We start from the raw sequence: 22,414 nt of genomic DNA, 5'->3' as shown, positions 1-22,414 counted from the left end.
GGGGGTATAGCTCAGTGGTAGCGCGCATGCTTGGCATGCTTGAGGTCCTGGGTTCAATCCCCAGTGCCTTCCTTAAGTGAAAAAAAAAAAAAAAAAAAAAAAAAGAATAACCCTAGTACAATGTAGGATGGGAATTCCAGGAGGAAAGGATCATTGTTGCCATGTTGACGGTTGCCTACCATAGTAATAAAGGAATCAGGAGTGACACCCAAGAATCAAAGCCTGTGGGACATTATGTAGGGAGGCCCACCAAGCGTTTACATATGTTGATCTGAAGCTCAAAAGAAATTTGGATAGGAGATAGAGGTTTAGAGGAATATAGATGGTAGTTGAAACCATGGGAAAAATAAGGTTGTCCAGGCAGAGGGTATGCAAAGTGCTCAGAACAGAGCCTGGGCATGACTGGTACTTGGTGTGCTTACAGAGGAAGCTGCATACGAATCTGCGATGGAGGGATCAGGAGGGATCAGAGACATAACATGGGAGCAGAGCCATCCTCAGAGGAACTCCAAAGGCCTCAAATATGAGGGGTAGTGATGGTAAGAGCTTTCCTTCAGGAGTTTCATTCTTGGAGGAGAATGTAAAGCTCAGAGAGAAACAGACACTTGGCAAATGTCACCAGCCCCGAGGGACCAGGGTCTCCCAACCACACTGAAGGCTTCTTTGAAGTGTGGAAAGCCCTGGAACCTCAGCAGCTGGGTACCACGTGAGGTTCCACTCCCAACCACCTCATCATAGGCTGAACCCCAGGCTCAGGACCCAGGCTCCAGGGCAACTCAGAAGCAGCACAACTTACCACGGACTTCCTGGGCTGCAGGGCAGGAGGCCAGAGCTGGAAGACCAGCATCCACTCCATCCTGGCTCAAGGGAAGGGAAGACTCAACCCAGGGCAGTGGAAGGACTTCCCCAGACCAAGGCCAGTGAGCTGGTAAATGGTTGCTACTCTCTGCTCTGGCAGAGGATGGGGGGGAAAGCCCAGATTTGTAGTGTTCGCCCATTTCTGTGGTCTAAATATTCCCATGAGATGGAGATCAAGACGGCAGAATAAGAGGATATGGAGCTTACCTCGCTCACAAACACTTCAAAAATACATCTACATGTGGAACAATTCTCACGGACAACTAGCTGGAAACCAGCAGAAAAATTCCTATAAAACTAAGGCTGCAAGAAAGACCCCCATGTAATCAGGTAAGATGGGAAGAAAAGCATCAGGCTGGGACCTGTAACCTATCAGGGAGGGGACTAAGCAGAAAAGGGAGCTCACACAGGTGGACACTAGCTCTGGGGAGTGAGTGGGTTGAGCCCAGACTGGGCATCCCAGACGTGAAAGAGACAAGCTCCTTTAGCTGCTTGGAGAATGGCCGGGACAGATAACGGGGCTGGAGAAACCTAGACTCCACTCGTGAGGAGTGTGCAGATGCTGGCTTGCCATCAGACAGGGCGGAGAAAGGTCTGCCACAGCAGCTGCCTCCTTGCCGCGCTCCCCAATATGAGCTGGGAGAACACCCCGGCCCCACTTACTCCTCACCACAGCTTGGCAGTGGACTTTGGGCAGCCAGGACCTGGGAAAAGACTTGATCTACGGATGCAGAGGCAACCCAGGGGTCTGGGGAGCGGTCCAGGTGGGGCATGAGTGGACATTGTTGGCAGTTACTCAAACAGCGCCACAGAAGCAGCCCAGCCTCTGAGGTCAGCAAGGCTGCTTCAACTGCAGGGACCCTCAGTCTCAGCCTGGTGAACACGCTGACTCCACCCACTCTGCACCAAAACTTTCCATTGGATGTGGGATGGCCGTAAATGTGTGTGTGTATGTGTGTGTGTAAGGAACAGGCTTGTTTGATTTTGCCAACATTGTTTGACTAGCACCTGCCTTCTCTGCAGAGTGATTGGATCAGTCTGTTTTACCAGCTGGGCGTGGTGAATCTCACGTCACCACATCACCACCAATCCTTGACATTATTTTCTTTTCTAATTTCTGCCAGTCTAGTGGGCATGTGGTGGTATCTGATTGATGTTTTAATTTCTTGATTCCTCTTACTAATGCATTTGAGCACCTTGAATATACTTTTGGTTTTTCTCTTCTGAAAATTACTTCTTCTTGTCCTTTGCCCATTTTTCTGTGAGGATTGCTGCATTTGTTGTTGTTGTTGGTTTGAAGGAATTCCTTGAATAGTCCAGAAAAGGCAGTCATCTCTTGACAACCTTAAGCATCACGAGTATCTACCCCTACTCTGCCAATGGTTAACTTCCTTCATGGTGTCCTTTACTGAGCAGATATCCTTGCTTTTCACATAATCAGCACCTTTAGTTTTTTGCCTTATGGTTTGTACATTTTTTCTTTAAGATGAGTATTTTTTTATAGATCTTTCCCATCACCCTGTGTGATATCCAGGTTCCATGGACACACTTGTGAAAGCGCCAGAAGAATTTGGCTACAGGATAACCTGGACTGGAAACCTCCCAGGAATACAGAGAGCACCCACCTTGCCTTCCTCTGGAGATCTTGCCTTTCTACCCTGTACTTTCACTTCTTTTGCCTTTTTATATGCTCTTAATGTAAACCTACCACTTTTAATCTAATTTATTCTGGGTTTGAAAGTGTAAAGACTATAATGATTCTGGGAGAATTCTGAGTACAAAGACCTTCAGCCTATTCAGCATATAGGCAACTTCCTATGACTCCAAAGTCTAGCCACTCAAGCTATTAGGAAATCTCTGTGAGCCTTTAAAAAGACAAAAACAAAAACAAACAAACAAATTTTATCCCCGTCTGGATACCGCATTGTATGTACTAGTACAGGAGTGTCGAAGGGCACAAGTGTTACTGGTTTTCACAAGCTTGTGAGTGGGCTCAAAACTTCAACAGCTCTGGCCTCCTCAAGACATCATGACCTTGCTTAAACCCTAGCTCTGGTACTTGGTTTCTTATTTAGTTCCTCCACCCCCAGCCCTTTGCTATTTTGAGAAACAGAGTAACCAAAACATTCTCTCCCCTTTCCCACCATCCATTCCAACAATAACAGCCAGTTATAACCATCTCATTCTCCTTGCCCGAAACTCCGCCTCAGTCTGTTGGATTGGCAGAAATAACAAATAACATGAGAAACTCTGACAGTTTTTTTTCCTATACAACCCACAGATTGAATTTTATACGTATTTTTATAATCTTTATTTTTTACTACACTCAGAAACTAAGTTGATTGATTCATAAATTATTTCTAGCCAAAAAAAGTAAACAGGAAATATTAATTAGTACAATTGAAAAAGACCTTTCATTATTTGATTATTAAAAGCAACCTGTAGATTCAGTTTCAAATTCTTAGGTAGGAAGAATTTGTTGCTTATTTTCTTATCAAGCTTAAAAAAGTTCCTGCACTGTTCTATGCTGCTTTGCTAGCCTCTGTAGTCTTCTAGATAATCATATACTGGGAACAACTGACGGCTGTATTGAACTCTGTCCACTCTTTGTACTTCTGGAGCATGTTTTTGATACTTCTTCTGCAAATGTTAAGGAAGATCTTAGAGGATGCTAGTTGCGAAGGGTAACCTACAAAGGTAATGCCAGTCATGGCTCCCAATCCCCTGGTGACTCTAGGTCTCAGGTGCAAGGCCTAAATTAAGAGCCAAGTCAATGATAAAATTCTCTGTAATCCTTGAGGGCTAAAGATCCCCTTCGGGAAAGTTTATTTATACTTAATATGTTGACACTTTTGCTGTGCTCATTAAATACTACAAAACACTTGCAATCCATTTATGCCAGTTGGGGTTCCCTTATCATAAATATCAGGCACCTACTGCTTTAAGCACCCTGAAAAGGACAGAGAAAAGATTCAGGTGTTTCCCTAAATGATTTTATTCCTAGTTGAAGAGAGCAAACACATGCAGAAAATTTTAAAATGAGTAAATGCTAAACTCTGTTATTCTGATTGTAGGAGCAACAGAATTTTAAAGGGATTAATCACAGTGATCTGCTAGAGTTAAGGAAAAAACATAATGAAAGAGGTGAAAAATAAGGACGGTAGGTTTGATGGGGCCAAATAATTGATTAGTCTGGATTCTCTGGAACAACTCCAACTTGAAATTTTGTGTGTTGTTTCCTTCGTATGACAAACTAACGTTCAAAACTTTAATAGTGACTACTACAATAGTTAAGGATACAAATTGTTCCAAAGACTGAGGACAAAAGGATATCCAATTTGGGCAAAAACAACCTTGCAGGTTTTATCTATTCGTTAAACTAGTTTTTACTGAGCACTTGATGTGCTCAGCCCTAGCCATGCAGGGTTCCTTCCTTCCTGAGCTTACTTCTCTTTCAGGAGACATTCGCGTTAGAGTATCTGAACCACTACAGTAACAATGCCTATTATGTGCCAGGTACTGCGCTAAGGTCCCTTCACATGCCATCTCATTTAATCATCCCAACAACCCTAGAAAGTTTGCACCTGAGGTTTCCGGTTCTGTCTTCGAAGGGCACCTCATCTACCAGGGGTCCCTATGATAGAAGCTGCAAAACATTTTGCTGCATCAAAATGCTATAAATCCCTAACGCCCCCAAAACGTTCAAAAGTAGGTAGCTCACGGCAGGAAGAAGCCGGGTGGGGGTGCAGCCAGCAGGCACAGAGAGTCTCCCAGGCGACGGGACGCTTCCAGCCGCTAGGTTGCCGTAGCCCCTCCCCGCCCCCGGGGCGCCCTCGGGCCCAAGCCCGCTTTCTGCGCATGCGTAGCGCGCTGACCCCGCCCCCTTGGCGCCGCGGCCGGAGCCATTTCGCCGCCGCCTCCATGCAAGTTGAGGTGCGCTCGCCGGTTGTCTGTGGGGAAGACAGGAGTCGCGGACTATCCTGAGAGGGCTGTGCTCTCGGGCACTAGGAGGCGGACGCCGGTAAGGAAAGCCGTCCTTGTCACCCGTTGGGGCGGCAGGGGTGCCCGCGACTCTGCAGCCGGGCTTTGTTGCGAAGCGCGGGCCGGGTGGCGGGTGGGGGGAGGGGGAGGGGAGCCGCCCCGCTGGGTTCCCGGATTGTGGGCTGCGGGCTGCTCCCCGCGCCGCGCTGCTCGGGGCCGCCATGGGGCCCCCAGTTGTTCGCCAGCCGTTCGGGGTCCCACTTCCTCCCCCGGCCTGCACGCGGGGGTGGCTCTGTTGCCGCGGCGCGGAAGCGGGGGTGAATCCCCTGGGGGTGGGCCCGCCGAGGCGGCACCCATGCCAGGATCTCTTCCTTCATTCATTTGTGCCACAAGCAGTGGGTGCTGTCCTGCAGGCGTGGATAGAGCAGTAAGCAGGTTAGGCATGGTCCTGCCCTTCCTTCCCGGGGGTGGGGGTGGGGGGGCAATAGGCAAACATGCCTGCAGGTTTAGGTAAAAAAATCGTGAGAATGAGCGTAAAGAGAGAGAGCTACTTTACACAGAGTGGAGGGAAAGGCTTTTTTGAGGAGGTAGAGATCTTTGAGCTGATGTCTCCGGAATGCGTCAGCTATGAAGATGCGGAGAAAAGCAGATGTCCACTGAAATAAATGCACCGCCTGAAAGTTGAAAGTTATGTTTTATTTGGCGGACATTTCTGAGGACTCACACCCCTTCGACCGGGTTGACAGCCTCCCAGGTCGCTCTGAGGGACTGCTCCAAAGAGATAGGGGAGGAGCTAGGATATATAGGAGTTCTACAACAAAGACCAGGCAGTCCGAACATTAAAAATTACTTGTTAACTGAAGAAAGCCAGACATCTCAAGTTAAAGAATTTAGCGCTGCTCTATGTATGGGAGGGAGCAAACATTTGGGCTTATTGAAGTCATTCCTTTGACAAGCATTTAGCTATTTAGGGCCAGTATCCTGTCCTTCATATTTTAAGTCCTCTCAGGCTGCAGAAGCTGAGCTGCAAGCTTATCTTCACTGTGAGGGGTGGTGGCAGTGACTGATGATTTGATGGCTTTTACTGATAGGGCTTGCAATATTTTTGGTTCACACAGAACAGAGAAAGAAGGGATTAGTTAGTGTTTACTGGCCGAGATCGGAAGGAAACCGAAAAAAGGCCATGTGACTGGAATGTGGCGAGAAGAATGGAGGTAGTGTAGCCAGAGTGTGGGAATTGCTTAGGGCGTTATTGTTTTTCTGCAGGTGTGCGGTGGTGGTGGCAGGGGAAATGGAGAGAAGCGAATGGATTGGATGATGTTTTGGAGGCAGAAGTGCACGGTAGATCAGGACTACCTGGCTTGAAATTCTGGGTCTCCCAATAAGGAGCTCTGTCTCCTGGGGCAAGTTATTCTTTGTCTCAGATTACTCTTCTGTAAAAAGGGAATGATAATAATAATGCACTTAATAAGGGCTCTACAGCAGATGGCTATGGAGAAAGATCTTTAGGGTGTGAATGAAAAATCCTGCAAGCCATATCGGTTAACAAAGAATGCTGAAGCCATCAGGTCAGCAGCCACTGCCGCCAACCCCCAGTGAGGACAAGCCTGCAGCCCAGCCTTTGCAGCCACTCACAGTGGTGCACTCTGAGGGGACTCACAGTAAGAAAGGACAGGATACTGGCCCTAGATAGCTAGATGCTTGTCAAAGGAATGAATTCAGTGAGCCCAAAAGTTTGCTCCCTCCCATACATAGAGAAGCGCTAAATTTTTAACTTGAAATGTCTGGTTTTCTTCAGTTAAAAACTAATCTTTTAATGTTCAGACTACCTGGTCTTTGTTGTAAAACTCCTATATATCCTAGCTCCTCCCCTATCTCTTTGGAGCAGTCCCTCAGAGCGCTCTGAGAGGCTGTCATCCCGGGCTCGAGTCCCCCCGCCAAATAAAACAACTCTCAATTTTCAGGCTGCGTATTTGTTTCAGTCGACAAGGGACTGGATAAATCCCAGGCTGTGACTTGCATAACTTGGTGGGTGGTGGTGCCATTTAGGAGATGGGAATTACTGGGATTGTCGGGAAGAGGTACAGGTTTGGGGAGGAAATTTAAAATTCTAATTTAACTGAGATTCCAAGTTAGGTATTCAAATGGGTACTTTTGTGCTGCAGTTGGATGAACTTGATTTTGGAGCATAAAGAAAAAAGACTAAACCTTCGGTACATATTTGAACATCATTAGCATATTGTTGATATTTAATATTATGGAGTTAGCTGAGACTACCCCGGGAGGAAGGAATTTGATAGTGTAGTTCTTCATGTTTCATGTTAGTCATTCACTCTGAGGGCTTGTTTTTTAAATCAATTATTTAGGGTTGGAATTTGTAAATAGATATTCAGCTTTCCATAGATTCTTAATAGAATGGTCCCCAGGGTTAACCTATGACTGAAGAATAAACTTTATACTAGGGTCCAGTTCGATGACACAACTTAGGTGCTAACAAAATGCTCTAGACATTAACAAGAGACACAGACAGTGCTAGCAGTGGGGTTTCTTCTGACATCACAGCAAACTAAATTTATAGCATATTTTCTCTGGTTCTAAATTTGGTCCCAAATACCTTGTTTGTAATTTAAACTTAAGTGCCATCTTTTGCTGTCGTATGAACTGGATTAGAGGGAGAGTGCCAACAATTGTGGCATGTTGCATTTCAAGAAAACGTAATATCCTCAAATTTTAATAAATAACGAGATCCGAAGGAGAGACTTGGTACAAAATATTTAAGTTAACTGATTACTATTTTCAGTTTAAGTACTGAATACTTAATATTTATTTGGACTTACTAATATAATATTGCCTACAACTTTGAGGACAGTCTACTAAGAGACATAATCCAAGTGAGGATAAACTATTGGATTTATATACAAAATGATTCGTGACCATTTCTTAATATACTAGTTTGTGTTTGAATTGAGGCCTTCACAGTGGGTGACTTGGAAAAGTTACTTAAACTTTCTGTGCTCTAGTTTCTTCCCCCGTAAAAAAGATGATATAGTAGAATCTACCATATATAATGTTATCTATCGTTATGAGGATTAAATTAGTTAAAATACATAAAGTGTGTCTTGTAAAAAGTAGAACATTAAGTAAAATGTTTTTTTAAAAAAATATAAAAATCACGTGTAGTTACTCAAGGATAACCATTTGGATGGGAGGGAATGTTTCTTCTCCAGTCTTGATTTATGTATGTGTACTTACTGTGTAGTTCAAATCATACAGTTTTGTGTCCTGCTTTTTCTTACATCATAGACCTTCCAATTATGCCATTAAAATTTCTTCATAGGCAGTGTTGATAGCAGCAGGATAGAATATCCTGTACTTAACCTAGATTTCCGGTGAATTCCAGTTATTGGTTATTTCCAGATTGGTAATTAACAATGTTTGTTCTTGTAAATAATGCTGTTTTTAACTAACTTGTTTTCTTTCTTAGGTCTGAAGAAGATTTGAATCATGGGTGATGTTAAAAATTTCCTGTATGCCTGGTGTGGCAAAAGGAAGATGACCCCAACCTATGAAATTAGAGCAGTGGGGAACAAAAACAGGCAGAAGTTCATGTGCGAGGTACTAAAAAAATACCATTTACATTTATGTGACTTTTGAGGCTTATTAGAAGAGTGTTTTCTGTTTGGAAATGTTAATGTGTTGTATGATGGAGAATTTTGTTTATTGTGACTTGCCTGCTATTCTATTTCATTGTAAATCTTTTTTTTTTTTTTAATAGATTTATTGCAAGGGTCTCACATGATTGTGGGGTTTGGCTGGGTATGTTTGGCTGGGTGGTCAGGGAGGGCAGGCTGGGCTGAACCTACTTTCTATAGGTAAAATTTCTGCTTTTGGGGAACCACAGCTCTCCTCTTAAGGTCTTTCAACTGATTGAATCAGGCCCATCCAGGTTATCTAGGATTATCTCCCTTAGAGTCAACTGAGTATGGATTTTATATATATCTGTGTATATACATATATATAATACATACATATAGAAGCATAGTTGACTTACAATGTTGTGTTAGTTTCCCATGTCCAGGAAAGTGAGTCAGTTATATATACATACATTCTCTTTTTGATTCTTTTCCATTATAGGTTATTACAAGACACTGAATGTAGTTTCCTGTGCTACACAGTAGGACCTTGTCTTATTTATCTATTTTATATAAACTCCTAAATTTATCTCTCCCACCTCTTCCCCTTTGATAACCATAGTTTTCTATGTGAGTCCATTTCTTACAACTTACTTGTAAATAAGTTCATTTGGTTTTTTTTGTATTTTGTTTTTTGGGTTTTTTTTGTAAATTCAGCATGTAAGTGATATATTTGTCTTTCTCTGACTTCACTTTAGTATGATAATCTCTAGGTCTATCCATGTTGCTGCAAATGGCATTATTTCATTCTTTTTTTATGACTAATATTCCGTTGTGTATATACACTATACCTTCCTTATCCATTCATATGTTGATGGACACTTGGGTTGTTTCCATGTCTTGGCATTGTTAATAGTGCTGTGCTGCCATAAGCAAACATTGGGGTGCATGTATCATTTTGAATTAGAGTTTTCTCCAGATATATGCCCAGCAGTGGGATTGCTAGATCATATGGTAACTCTACTGTCAGTTCTCAAAGGAATCTCCATACTGTTCTCTATAGTGGCTGCACAAGTTTACATTCCCACCAACAGTGTAGGAGGGTTTTTTCTCCACACCTTCTCCATCATTTATTATTTGTAGACATTTAATGATGGACATTCTGACTGGTGTGAGGTGATACCTCATTGTAGGTTTTATTTGCATTTGTCTAATAATTAGCAGTGTTGAGCATCTTCTCATGTGCCTGTTAGCTATCTGTGTCTTCTTTGGAGAAATGTTCATTTAGGTCTTCTGCCCATTTTTTTGATGGGCTTGTTTGTCTTCTTGATATTGAGCTGTGTGAGCTGTTCATATATTTTGGAAATTAATCCTTGTCGGTGGCATCGTTTGCAAATACTTTCTCCTATTCTGTAGACTGTCTCTTCATTTTGTTTATGGTTTTCTTTGCTATGCAAAAGCTTTCATGAGGTCCCATTTATTTATTTTTCTTTCATTTCTAATACTCTAGGAAATAGATCCAAAAAAATATAGCTGCGATTTATGTTAAAGAGTGTTCTGCCTGTGTTTTTCCTTTTAGGAGTTTTAGAGTGTTACATTTAAGTCTTTAATCCATTTTGAATTTATTTTCTATAGTGTTAGAGAATGTTCTAACCTCATTCTTTTACATGTAGCTGTCCAGTTTTCCCAGCACCACTTATTGAAGACACTGTTCTTTTCTCCTTGTCTTAAATGCATGGGTTTATTTCTGGGCTTTCCATTCTGTTTCACTGATCTTTGTGTCTGTTTTTGTGCCAGAACCATACTGTTTTGATTATGGTAACTTTGTAGTATGAAGTCAGGGAGCATAATTCTTTCTCAAGATTATTTTGACTATTCAGGATCTTTTGTGTTTCCATTCAAATTATAACTTTTTTTGTTCCAGTTCTGTGAAAAATGTCATTGATAATTGGATAGGGTTTGCATTGAATTTGTATATTGCCTGGGTGATATGGCCATTTTAACATTGATTCTTCCAATCCAAGAACACGGTATCTTTCCATCTGTTTGTGTCATCTTCAGTTTCTTCCATCAGCATCTTACAGTTTTCAGAGTACAAGTCTTTTGCCTCCTTAGATAGGTTTATTCCTAGGTATTTTATTTTTGATGAAATGGTAAATAAAATTTTCCTTAATTTCTTTTTCTGCTATTTCATTGTTAGTGTGTAGAAATGCAACAGATTTCTGTATATTACTATTGTATCCTGCAACTTTACTGAATTCACTAATGAGCCCTAGTAGTTTTCTGATAGCATCTTTAGGATTTTCTATGTATAGTATCATGTCATCTGCAGACAGTGACAGTTTTACGTCTTTTCCAATTTAGATTCCTTTTATTTATTTTTCTTTTCTAATTGCTGTGGCTAGGACTTCCAGAACTATGTTGAATGAAAGTGGCAAGAGTGAGCATTCTTGTCTTATTCCTGATCTTAGAGGAAATGCTTTCAGCTTTTCACTGTTGAGTATGTTAGTTGTGGGTTTGTCATATATGGCCTTTATTATGTTGAGGTATGTTCCATCTGTGCCCACTTTCCGGAGAGTTTTTATCATAAATGAATATTGAATTTTATCAGAAGGTTTTTCTGCATCTGTTGAGATGATCATATGGTTCTTATTCTTCAGTTTGTTAATGTGGTATGTCACACTGATTGATTTGTGGTTATTGAAAAATCCTTGCATCCCTGGGATAAATCCCACTTGATCATGGTGTACCATCCTTTTAATGCATTTGGAGTTGGTTTCCTGGCATTTTGTTGAGAAATGTTGCATCTGTGTTCGTAAGTGAGATTGGCCTGTAACTTTCTTTTTTTGTGATATCTTTGGTTTTGGTATCAGGGTGATGGTGGCCTCATAGAATGAGTTTGAAAATGTCCCTTTTGTTCTCTTGTGATTTGGTGCCTATCTATATAGTGTTACGTATGGATTCCTTTTTCTTTTTGGTGTGTATGTCCATTAGAGGTTTTTGGTTTGTGGTTACCATGAGGTTTTGGAATAGTGATCTATCTATTTAAGGGCTCAGGAAGTCTTTGGGCAGCTTGTGTGCTGTTGGAGGGGAATGTGCCCCCACCTAGTTAGTTGTTCAGCCTGAGGCGTTCCAGCACTGGATCCCACAGGCTGTTGAATGGGGCCAGGTCTCGGTGCTAATGACCCAAGCAAGGTGTCAGCCTCCAGGAGAGTTCATGCACATAAACACTCTCCAGTATGTCTGCCACTGTGTCTATGTCCCCAGAGTGAGCCACAGCTGCCTCCCCAGGAGACCCTCCAAGACGAACAGGTAGGTTTGGCCAAGCCTCCTACGAAGTTACTGCTTTTGCCCCTGGCCTGCCGAGTGTGAGATTTTGTGGGCGTCCTTTTACAGTGAAGTCTCTCTTTCCCCCAGTACTGTGGAGCTCCTGCAATTAAACTCTGCTGGCCTACGAAGCCAAATGCTCTGGGGGCTCCTCTTCCCGATGCCGGACCCCCGAGCTGGGGAGTCTGCTGTGGGACTCGGAGCTCTCACTCCTGTTGGGGAACCTCAGTGATATAATCATTCTCGTTTGTGGGTTGCTGCTTGGCAGGCGGTGGGTGTGGGATTTGATTATGTCCTGAGTCTGCCCCTTCTACCCATCTCGTTGAGGTGCCTTCTTTATGTCTTTAGTTATGGAAGATCTTTTCTGGTAGGTTCTCGTCTTTTTTATTGATGGGTGTTCTGTGGTTAGTTGTGATTTTGGTGTTCCTGGGAGCAGTTGAGGTCCGGTTCCCTCTACTCTGCCTTCTTGGCTGTCAGCCCTGAGTGTGTAAATCATTTTCAAGTGAGCATTAACTTGAAACAATCTGATAGGTAAATTATTCTCATTAGAACATGAATCTCCCATAGCTCCCACCGTACCAGTAGTGCAGATTAGAAAAGGTGGGTCAGCTGTTCATAACTCTGGTAGAAAGTAGATCAGCTCTTGTTTGCTTCAAGTCAAAGTGCTTTAGGATAAATACAAATATAGAGCTTGTTCTTGGGTCTCATAAAATTTTAATGTGGAACATTCTGTTACATGAGAAGAAAGTATCTGAGCCGTGTAAATTAGCATTCTTTTTCTTGGATTAGCTTATCATTGGCCAACATGATTCAAGCTTCTTTATAAGGCAATCCATGAATTCTTTTAGCTGTTATTTTCAGTGTGTTTACAGGGTATATCTCTAAGTTAACTATTATCCCTTAAGGGACTAGTGAATTATGAATTTTTAAATCTTTGAATTACCCAGGTCAATTTCTTAATGTATTTTTCTCTTGACTGTCAAAGGTCCGAGTGGAGGGATTCAATTACACTGGCATGGGCAATTCCACCAATAAAAAAGATGCCCAGAGCAATGCGGCCAGAGACTTCGTTAACTATTTGGTTCGAATTAATGAAGTAAAGAGTGAAGAAGTCCCAGCGGTTGGGGTAAGTATGGCCGAGCGCTTGAGACATGCATTGTGCAATTATGCTCATCCAGTGTGAAGGAGGCCCAGGGTGATCATTCTTCACTGTTGCTTTCAGATAACGTATTAATGTGTTCCTTAGTGAACCTTGGCATCTTGTTTTCACAGAGAACTAGGAAGAGTTCCTGAAGGTTTGGATTTCATTCTCATTATGTACCTGACTTGTGGGCTTGGGAGAGTCCTTTAGTCTGTGTGTCTTACGGTTTTATATATTTCATTTGTTCATAAGCTGATTTTTCACATTTTTCCTATTGTTTTGTGTACTTCCAAAGATAACATTTTAAACAGAATATAAAAATTAGTAACAATTTAACATTAGTAAAAATTAGTGACGTTAGTAAAATTAGTAGAATACAGTGTTTTCTCCCGTTGACGCTTAGCTTTGAAAAGGTAATATTTAGTGCATTGGAATGTCATCCTTGTGTTTTTGAGATCATGATTATTTTAATTGTGAATATGCAACAAAGACCCCTTTTTGGTACTGTTTTTAAGAAATAAGCTTTATCATTAAAAAAATGAAAATACTAAGTTTCATAAAAATAAGAGGTATTTGACATTATAGAAGGATTCACATTATGATTTAAGTAGATCCTTTTATGTATTACATTAAAGATCCAGTAAAACCTTGGGAATAATATATTAATTTTAACATTTTTTACTGAGTTTTTGTATTCTGATTTGCTTATAAAGGTAAAAATGTTTTATTTTCTTCCATTGCTTTTATCCAGAAATTAAGAGATTTACTTTCCTAGTATATTGTACCACAAGATAACTTTAGAATTTTCAGTTACATTGGTTGAAATGGAGGGATTGGACAAGATGACCTTGAAGATTCCTTCTGCTGTGAAAGGAATGTTGCAAATATCTTCCAAATATTTGAAAACATTTGGTATTTGCTCTATCTGTTTTAGCCTTTTCCCCTCTCTTGTAGTATAGGTTTGCCAGTGACAAATTCTCTTAAATTTCTTTTATGTTAAAGTATTTTTACTTTATCTTCTGTCTTGAATATTATTTTGCACTGGATGTAGAATTCTGAGGTGCCAGTTTCTTTCAGCAGTTTAATTTTCCATTGTTATCTTACTTGCATTGTTGTCTGATGAGAAGTCAGCAATAATCATATCAGTTCTTCCTGTACGAAATGTGTTTTATTTGGTTGCTTCCATTTTTTTCTTTATCTTTGGTTTCCAGAAGTTTGATTGTGATGTAACTAGGTGTGGTTTTCTTTGTACTAATAATGCTTGCGGTTTGCTGAGATTTTTGACTGTGTATTTTTAAGTCCTTCACCAAATTTGGGAAACTTTTGGCTATTTTTTTTTTTAAATGTTTCTTCAGTTTTTCTCTTCTTTTCTGGGACTTTCATGTTATGTATGTTAAACCTTTTATATTATCCCAAAGGTCCTTGAGGCTGTCTCATTTTTTTCCTTTCTCTCTGCTCTTCAGACTGGATGATTATATGTGTGTGTGCATATATATATTCACCATATATTGAAGAGAATCAATTTCTTCTATATTTCTGGTGGCATTTCTTTTTCATTTATTGTAAGAATATGTTTATAATATGAATGTGAGTTTGTTTTATGTCATTGAGCATAGTTATAATAGCTGCTTTAAAATCCTTGACTGCTAATTCTAACACCTGGGCCATTTCAGGATTGGGCTCTGTTGATTGTGCTTTCTCTTGAGGTTTTTCCTCTTTGTATGTCAAGTAATTTTGGATTATATGCTGGGCATTGTGAATATTACCTTGTAGAGATTAAATAATATTATTCCTCCAAAGAGTATTTCTTTTGTTGTTGTATTGTCGAGTAGTTAATTTGGACTCAAACTGCAAACACCATTTTTTGAGTAACAGCTTAGATCACACTTCCGTTTTCTGATCCTATGTTAAGGAGTCTTCGAATTTTTCCTGTATATATGTAGTTCAAGGGTTAACCAGAGATTTGGGGAGTTTATACACAGAATTTGAGCTTCCTCCTTTCCTTTCCAGGATTCCCTTCTCACTTTGTAGCAGCTTTGGTTTCCCCAAATTTTTATCTTCTGATTCTTCAGGCCAGAAAGACTAGGTATTCTGTTGCGTTTTAGCTGCCTCACCTGATCTTCCTTCAGGCTACAAGGCATAATAAACAAAAATTACATCCTTGCTATTTCTTGCTTTCTCATTTCAAGTTCCTTCTAGAATCTGCCAGCTTTTGTTCACTTTTTAGTGCCTGCATGTAGTCGTAGTGACTTAATGTGTATTTTTGTTTTTGTATTTGTTTTCCTAGAGTTTGTTACCTGTAGGAGGATCAGTCTAGTAGAAGCTTACTTGGCCCTACCAGAAACGATACACTATTCTCAGTTTTTTCATAACAGCATTTTAGCACATTCAGATCTTTCCCATTGAATGCTTTGAGTATGCATTTCCTATTTTCTCCCTCACTTCTTCCAGCGACACTGGCCTTCTTGCAGTTCCTCAAATAGGCCAGCACCTTTTCCACCTCAAGACTTTTGTGCTTAACTATTCTTTCTGCCTGGATTGCTCTTCCCCAGCCATCCTGTTTGAAATTGCAAATCTGCTACCCTGGTACTTCTTACCTCCTTTCGCTGTTTCATTTTTCTCCATGGCACTTAGTTAAATTAGCTTAAAGCCCAGTTGACAAAAATCAGCTGGAGGTGATTTTGTCCCCCAGGGACATTTGGCAATATGTGAAAATATTTTTGTATTTTGTTGTTAGAACTGGAAGTGGGTGGCGGCTACATTGACATCTAGTAGGTAGAGGCCAGCCATACTGCTCAACATCCTGCAAGCACAGGATCGCCTCCTACAGCAGTTATCCAGCCCAAAATGTCAGTCGTACTAAGATCGAAAAACCCTCTTCTACTGTTTTCCCCCTTGATCCTCATATTAGAATGTAAATTCATGAGTGCAGGGGATTTTTTTTTCTGATTTTAGTTCATTGCTGTGTCCTTAGCATCTAGAATAGTTCCTGGCCCATATAGCAGGCACTTAAAAGTTTTTTGGTTAAATGAATGAAGGAGGAATGGATGAATTTGGAGAAATACTAATTACAGCACAAGCCAATCTCTACTTTGAGCTGCCATCTTTATCTCACCTCCCCATCCCTGCCAGGCTCTGTTTGTGTCCACTTCACTTGCTCTTTCACTCTGCAGATGGCACTTGCCCAAGATTACCTGTTTCTAAGTGCAGAGGATACTTAAGTTTTTTATTGTGCAAAATGTCAAACATGTATCAAAGTAAGAATACGAATAATATTGTGAATCCCTGTGTTCCCATAATCCAGTTGCAGTACTTTTCAACATGGCCAATCATGATTCATCTCTAGTTTCTGTCTACCTTCTTCTAGATTATTTTGCAGCAAATCCCAGACATCTGTCATTCACCTGTTACTATTGCAGTTTGTATCTCTAAAAGATGATTCTTTTAAAAAAAAAACAGCAATTCTATTATCAAACCTAAAAAAAAAAAGTTAAGTATGGTTTCCTAAATGTCCCCAAATATACATACAACAGACCCACACTATAAATTCCAGTGCTACCACCAATAATACGATTACTGAAAAATTTAAATTTTTTTGTAGTTCTTATCATATTTAGGGTATGTCTCACTTACAGACATATAAATTACTGCCCTTTAAAGTTTGAAATAATTTATCTTGGTCATTATACTATCATCTCTGTACTCGAGTTCATTTGTTTCATTTTGCTTTTGATTTTTAGGGATTGGCTTTTTAAAATTAAATAATTATATGAAATATTTACATAGTTTTGATGTTAACAAAACTTAGAAAAGTCTGGCTTCTGTCTCTGCCTTCTCCATCCTTTTTTCAGTCTTCTAGTTTTCTGTTTTTGTTTTTTTAGTCTTTGGTCAACCTTCCTTTTTCTCATAAGCAAATAATGTGTATATTAATATCCCTTATCTCAACTCTTTCTTAACACTTTTATTGTGTACACTTTTTTCTTTACCTACCTGTTTTTTACTTTCATAGTACCATAGTTTATTCAACTAGCCTTTATAGGTGGATTCCTGTTTCTTTTTACTGTTACCTATAATGCTGAAATGAATAGCCTATATATTATGCATATGTATTGTATTTTTGCTAGTCTCCCTATGGGAGAGATTCCTTGAAATGAGACTGCTGGATCAAAGGATATATGCATATGTGATTTTTTTTTCTTAGTTGAAGTATAGTTGTTAATTTACAATGCTGTGTTAGTTTCTGGTGTACAGTGTAGTGATTCAGTTATACATGTATGTGTATATGTTCTTTTCCACATTCTTTTTCATTATAGGTTATTACCAGATACTGAATATAGTTCCCTGTGCTGTACAGTAGGACCTTGTTTTCTGCATATGTGAGCTTGCAAGCAGTTACCATTTTCTCTCTCCATAGGATAAGGTTGTATTATTTTGCATTTCTACCAGCAGTGGTTCTCAACAAGGGGCAATTTTGCCCCCCACCACAGGGGGCAATTTTGCCCCCCACCACAGGGGACAATTGGCAATATCTAGATACATCTTTGACCAAGGGGGAGGAGGGTTGCTACTGGCATCTAGTGGGTAGAGGCTAAGGATATTGCTAAACAATATCCTGTTCAGGACAGTCCCCCACAAGAAATTAAGTGGCCAAAGTGGTGGTGTCAGGGTAGAGAAACCTGGGTCTGCAACATCACCACCGCTGGATTTTTGTCCATCTGTTGTAGAAATGTCAGTGTACCTTTAATTTGCCTTTCTTTTATTCTGAATAAAGTTGAAGATCTTTTGGCATTTAAGTCCCATGTATTTTCAATGAACTTGTTCTTACAGCTAACCCCTTTTTCTGTTGAATTCTTGATCTTTGTTTTTAAGTTATTTGCAGTTAGCTGTATTAACCCTTCATCTGTGATATGTCACAAGTATTTTCCCCCAGTTTGTCCTTTATATCTTAATTTTTGCTCGTGGTATTTTTTGCCGTACCAAGAAAAATGTTCTTAGTGTAAACTGAATACTCCTTTACTCCCCTTGCCTAATCAGCATTCAGCTTTATTGTGCCGTCTCTACACACTCTTCCTTTGTCTTCTCGAGCACCCATTTTTCTTGATGTTCTTCCTGTCTTTCCCACTGCTGCTTAACTTTTTCATCATCCCTTCACTTAGTAGGGTGTGGTCCCATACCCTTAAGTCTAAGTATTCCATCCTGTCGTTATCCCATCCTTTGTCCATCCTGCTCTGTGAGCTTTGCATTCTGTCAGGTATTGGTACTTGTATCTTTTTGTAATGAATGTATCAATTCTCAACATTTCCTTAGGCTAAATCATAATTAATCTTCTGTTATTACTTGACAGGGAGCCATATATTCCTTCATCTTGAATAAGACCTTTAATCTCAATAGATCAACTTTAAACAGGCATTCCAAAAGACAGAGTGACTACCGTGAGAATTCATGAAAGTTCCCTGTGCAATTCTTTCCTTAAACTTGAATTTTTGTATTATGTATAGTGAGCAGTCTTTCTGGCGTTGCTTCCTTCTATTAGATGAAAATCTTTTTGGGTTTTGATGGGGATTTTGTTTGATTTATTCATAGGAACAATATGCTCTCTGAAATAGTGAACCTATATTGCCACCTGTTTTGGGCGGGGGGTTGGTCACACCAATCAGTAGGTGAGTATATGTTGAATATTATAAATTCTTAATGTGATATTGCAAGATTATCAGAATTCTTGAACCATTTTACATTTCAGTGTATCACTTATATCAACAGAGTTAGTATTTTTGGTGCTCTTTTTAAAAAATTATTTGTTAATTTGAGAGATAAAGATAGTATGTTTTAATTTGTATTTAGTATTAATAGGTCTCTTCTAAATGTTTTATCTTTTCATTTGTATTTCTTTAGTTATTAATAAGTTTCTTTCTTCTAAGTGTTATTTTTAACTTCCTTGTTTGGATTATCTACTCGCTTATCTATCAGTAGTTTGTGTTTTACTAACTGTAAGTTCTAGAATTAAAAAAAAGTGTTTTTTACAGTAATTAGTACATGTTGATTGCAGAAATTTTGGAAACAAAGATTACAAAAAGATGACATAAATGAACTATTGTATTGCCAGTGTTGCTAAAGTCTTTGTATTTTTATTTAGATATTTAAAAGTGTATTTTAACATGATGGTACACATTATTGCATTTACTATTTTATAACCTCCTTTTTTCGTTTAACATCGTAAACATTTTCTTGTTTTATTAAGTGTTCCTTAGGCAGAGCCAAGGTTATACACAGTGACACACTTTTAATACCCTTTCCTGCACCTTAAATCTTAATTGATGAATAAATGTAAAAAAAAAAAGGAAATCTTCCCTGTGTTAGTTAGGGCTGCTGTAACAAAGTATAGTAGATTGGTGGCTTATAAACAAGAGAAACTTATTTCTCACACAATCTGTAGGCTGGGAGGTGTAAGCTCAAAGTTCTGTCTGATTCAGTATCTGGTGAGAGAGCTCTCTGCTTTATTTTTAATAGGGGCACTATACCCAATTAGGGGGGCTCCACCTCATGGCCTAATTACCTCCCATAGGCCCCAGCTCCTAGTACTGTCACATTGGATGTTAGGGTTTCAATATATGAATTTAAGGAGACACAGGCATTCAATCCATAATACTCCCTATCACTGGAAAATAGGAGGTTGGTTGTCCCAGTAAAAAACCTCGAGGAAGAAATTTTTTAAGTTGATGTAGATAGGTGGAGTGGAATTGTGGCCCTGGAGTGGGCAAGGTGGTGGAAAGAGGAAACACAGGTCAGCGTTGTGACACCAGGGCTGACCACTGCATATTTCCGGGGACCTGCTGTTAAGGCTGTCCCAAGACTAGGCTATACTTTGTCTCCACAGCCTAACCTTGGAGGGGGTATCATGCCTCAAGCCCTGTGCTATGTGTATAAAATAATCTTTTAGTCAGAAAGATTGAAAGTAAAGACAAAGTGTACAGGCAAATGAGATACAAAATAAAGTAGGAGTACCAATATTAATATCACAGGAACCTTTAAGGAAGGAAGCAGACAAGACAGACATCATCTCACAGTGTCCCAATGTGTCTAGCATTAGAAATGCTGGTGTATATATTGGTAAACTAAGTGGTAATGTGAACAGGTAGCAAAGGGACCAAAAAGTTCCAGACACTTGGAAATTTGAACACTAAGTTCTAAATGAAAGTTTTGAATTACAATTACAGACTATTTAGATAACATTGTCTATCAGAACCCTGGAGAGCTAGAGGAATAGTCATTTATTCAAAGGAACAGCATCCAATGCTTTTATTATTATGTAAGGAATAGTTTTTTAAATGAATGAAAAAATAAGTTTCGACTCAGAAAGATACACCAGATAAAACAGGAAGAAATTAATAATGACAAAATCATCTTGCTGAGTTAGAAAAAAAAAAAGTAAAAGTGATAAGTAAAAATTGTGAATTCTCTTTGTAAAAGAAATAAAATAGTCCATCCCAAGTCTAATAAAGAAAAAAGTAAATACTATAGATTCCTAGATAAAATCAAAGAATCAAAAAGCCACGTGGTTAGATTGGTCTGGAAATTGAGAATGTTTTGTATTTTAGAAAAGTAATGTGGTGCACATACCATATCTTATATGACATTCAGCACATTTGAATTAGAACCTTGTAATCAGACTTTCTTAACTACATCATGATGAGTTTAGAAGAGAAATATCTACTCGGTGGTCAACTTAATAGAGGCTTTAAAAAAATTTTGACTAAATTAAATGATTATTACCAATAAAGTACTTTGGAAATGGAGTAGAAAAATACTTCCTGACGTGCTAAAAGGCATCTTCTAAAAATAACAGTAAGCGCTGTTCTAAAAACAAGCCCTAGGGCGGTGCCGCCCAAAGTGTTTGTTACAGTTTGTGAGGAGGGAGGTACAGAAATGAAGCATTTGGAAATTCTTAACAGTTTTGACAGCAAACGTACATTTGTTGAGTCTAATAAGTAGAAAATTTGCACTTGTATTTTGTATGCTTTTCTGTTTCATATTTCTAGCAATTCATTTTTTAAATACTTTACAAAAATATTGTTCCCAGTGGATTAAGGGGGGATCTCAAAGCCAGTTCTTCATCACATACAGTTTGAGATACCCTGCACTAGGGGAACTTCTGTTAAGTTAACAAGACTGAGGTGTCCACTGTCAACCACAATACTTAATATGATGCAGTAAATAAGAAGAAATTAAAGGGACGTGCAATATAATAGAAAGGAATGAGGTATAAATATTATAAAGAATTTGATTGGAAAAATATTTGACTATAATAGTAAAAATTATAACAGAATTAAGAATGTGTAGTTTGTAGGACCTGTAAGAACAATACAGCAGATTTTCACTGAAGAATGGCATCAAGAACTCTTAAAAGAGTCAGATTTTACCGTGCTTGCAAGCTGACAGTTCAGACTGGCAGGTTCATAGATGCCGGCAGAAGACACAAGACTTATGAATCAGAGGCAAAGGATGTTATTACTCGGGGGATAGCAGGCAGCGTGAGCTTTGTGTTTGCATTGGCGTACCCCCATTGTCCCTAAATCCCGTGGGGGACAGTGTGGCGTGGGTCCAGGTGGATACTGAGGACACAGTGGGTTTGTATCACAGCTGAGGCACTTTGAGCTTGGGGAATTCCCAGTCTTACAAGGGGGCTACTGGCAAACCTACCACCTAGCTTTATCATTGTTTTAGGAAACAAGCCCCCCTCCTACCCTAGAGGAAGATATTACCTCCATCTTCCATAGTTATTTGCTATCCAAACATGCTTGAAGAAGCGTTTAAATAAGACTTGCAGAAACAAGATATCCGATCTCTGGAGAATTGTCTCAGCAGATAGAAGACTTGATGAAATGTAGAGCCATGCCCTGTTTCTGGGTGGGTGGTTGTGTTATTTTAAGATGTCAGTCAGTTCTCCCTGAGTAAGTTACATAAATTTAACATATTACTTGATAAATTAGACTAAGCTAATTAGGAAAAATAATTGCTAAAGAATACCCAAGAAAAACTGAAAGTTAAAAATACTAGTCACTCCTATCACATATTACTAAAGAATTTTAATTATTTTAAATCTACTGTAACTAAATTTGCATGACACTAGCTTCAAAATGGGAAGGGGAATGTGTGTGTGTGTGTGTGTGTGTACGAAAATAATGTAGGACAGGTCTCAGGATAGGGAAGGCCATTTGTGGAGGATGTCACAAGCAGAAACCAGATTGGACTGCAGAAACAAAGATAAAATAGCATTAAGCAGCATTTAACAGAGTTGAAAAGGACAAACAAAAATTACTTGCAACTTGTATAAGAGTGAATAGCACTGAAATAGTAAATTCTTAGTAATCAGTGAGAATGATGAATATCCTGATAGAATAATGGGCAAAAAAAAAATGTAAATGAAAATGATAGGTTGCCGTAACAAAAAATAAAACTAATACTGGTTGGTACAAGT

The 22,414-nt window shown here is 39.4% G+C and overlaps 1 protein-coding gene and 1 non-coding gene across 3 annotated transcripts in view; both read left to right on the top strand.

Annotated features, from left to right (window-relative positions):
• Positions 1-72, top strand: TRNAA-GGC. The gene has a single exon. It is a non-coding gene; the product is annotated as a tRNA-Ala (tRNA).
• A 4,668-nt stretch (positions 73-4,740) lies between these two features.
• DHX9 (DExH-box helicase 9) overlaps positions 4,741-22,414 on the top strand; it is a 52,431-nt gene continuing 34,757 nt past the window's right edge. For both annotated transcript variants that reach the window (XM_032463566.1, XM_032463568.1), the window contains exons 1-3: positions 4,741-4,879; positions 8,324-8,454; positions 12,784-12,924. In XM_032463566.1, the coding sequence (XP_032319457.1) occupies positions 8,344-8,454; positions 12,784-12,924 (252 nt within the window). In that variant the 5' untranslated portion in view covers positions 4,741-4,879; positions 8,324-8,343. The remainder of the gene's footprint in view (positions 4,880-8,323; positions 8,455-12,783; positions 12,925-22,414) is intronic.

This window comes from Camelus ferus, chromosome 21 (assembly GCF_009834535.1).
Source record: "Camelus ferus isolate YT-003-E chromosome 21, BCGSAC_Cfer_1.0, whole genome shotgun sequence".
Classification (NCBI taxonomy): Eukaryota; Metazoa; Chordata; class Mammalia; order Artiodactyla; family Camelidae; genus Camelus; species Camelus ferus.
This window is presented reverse-complemented; position numbering and strand designations above follow the sequence as displayed.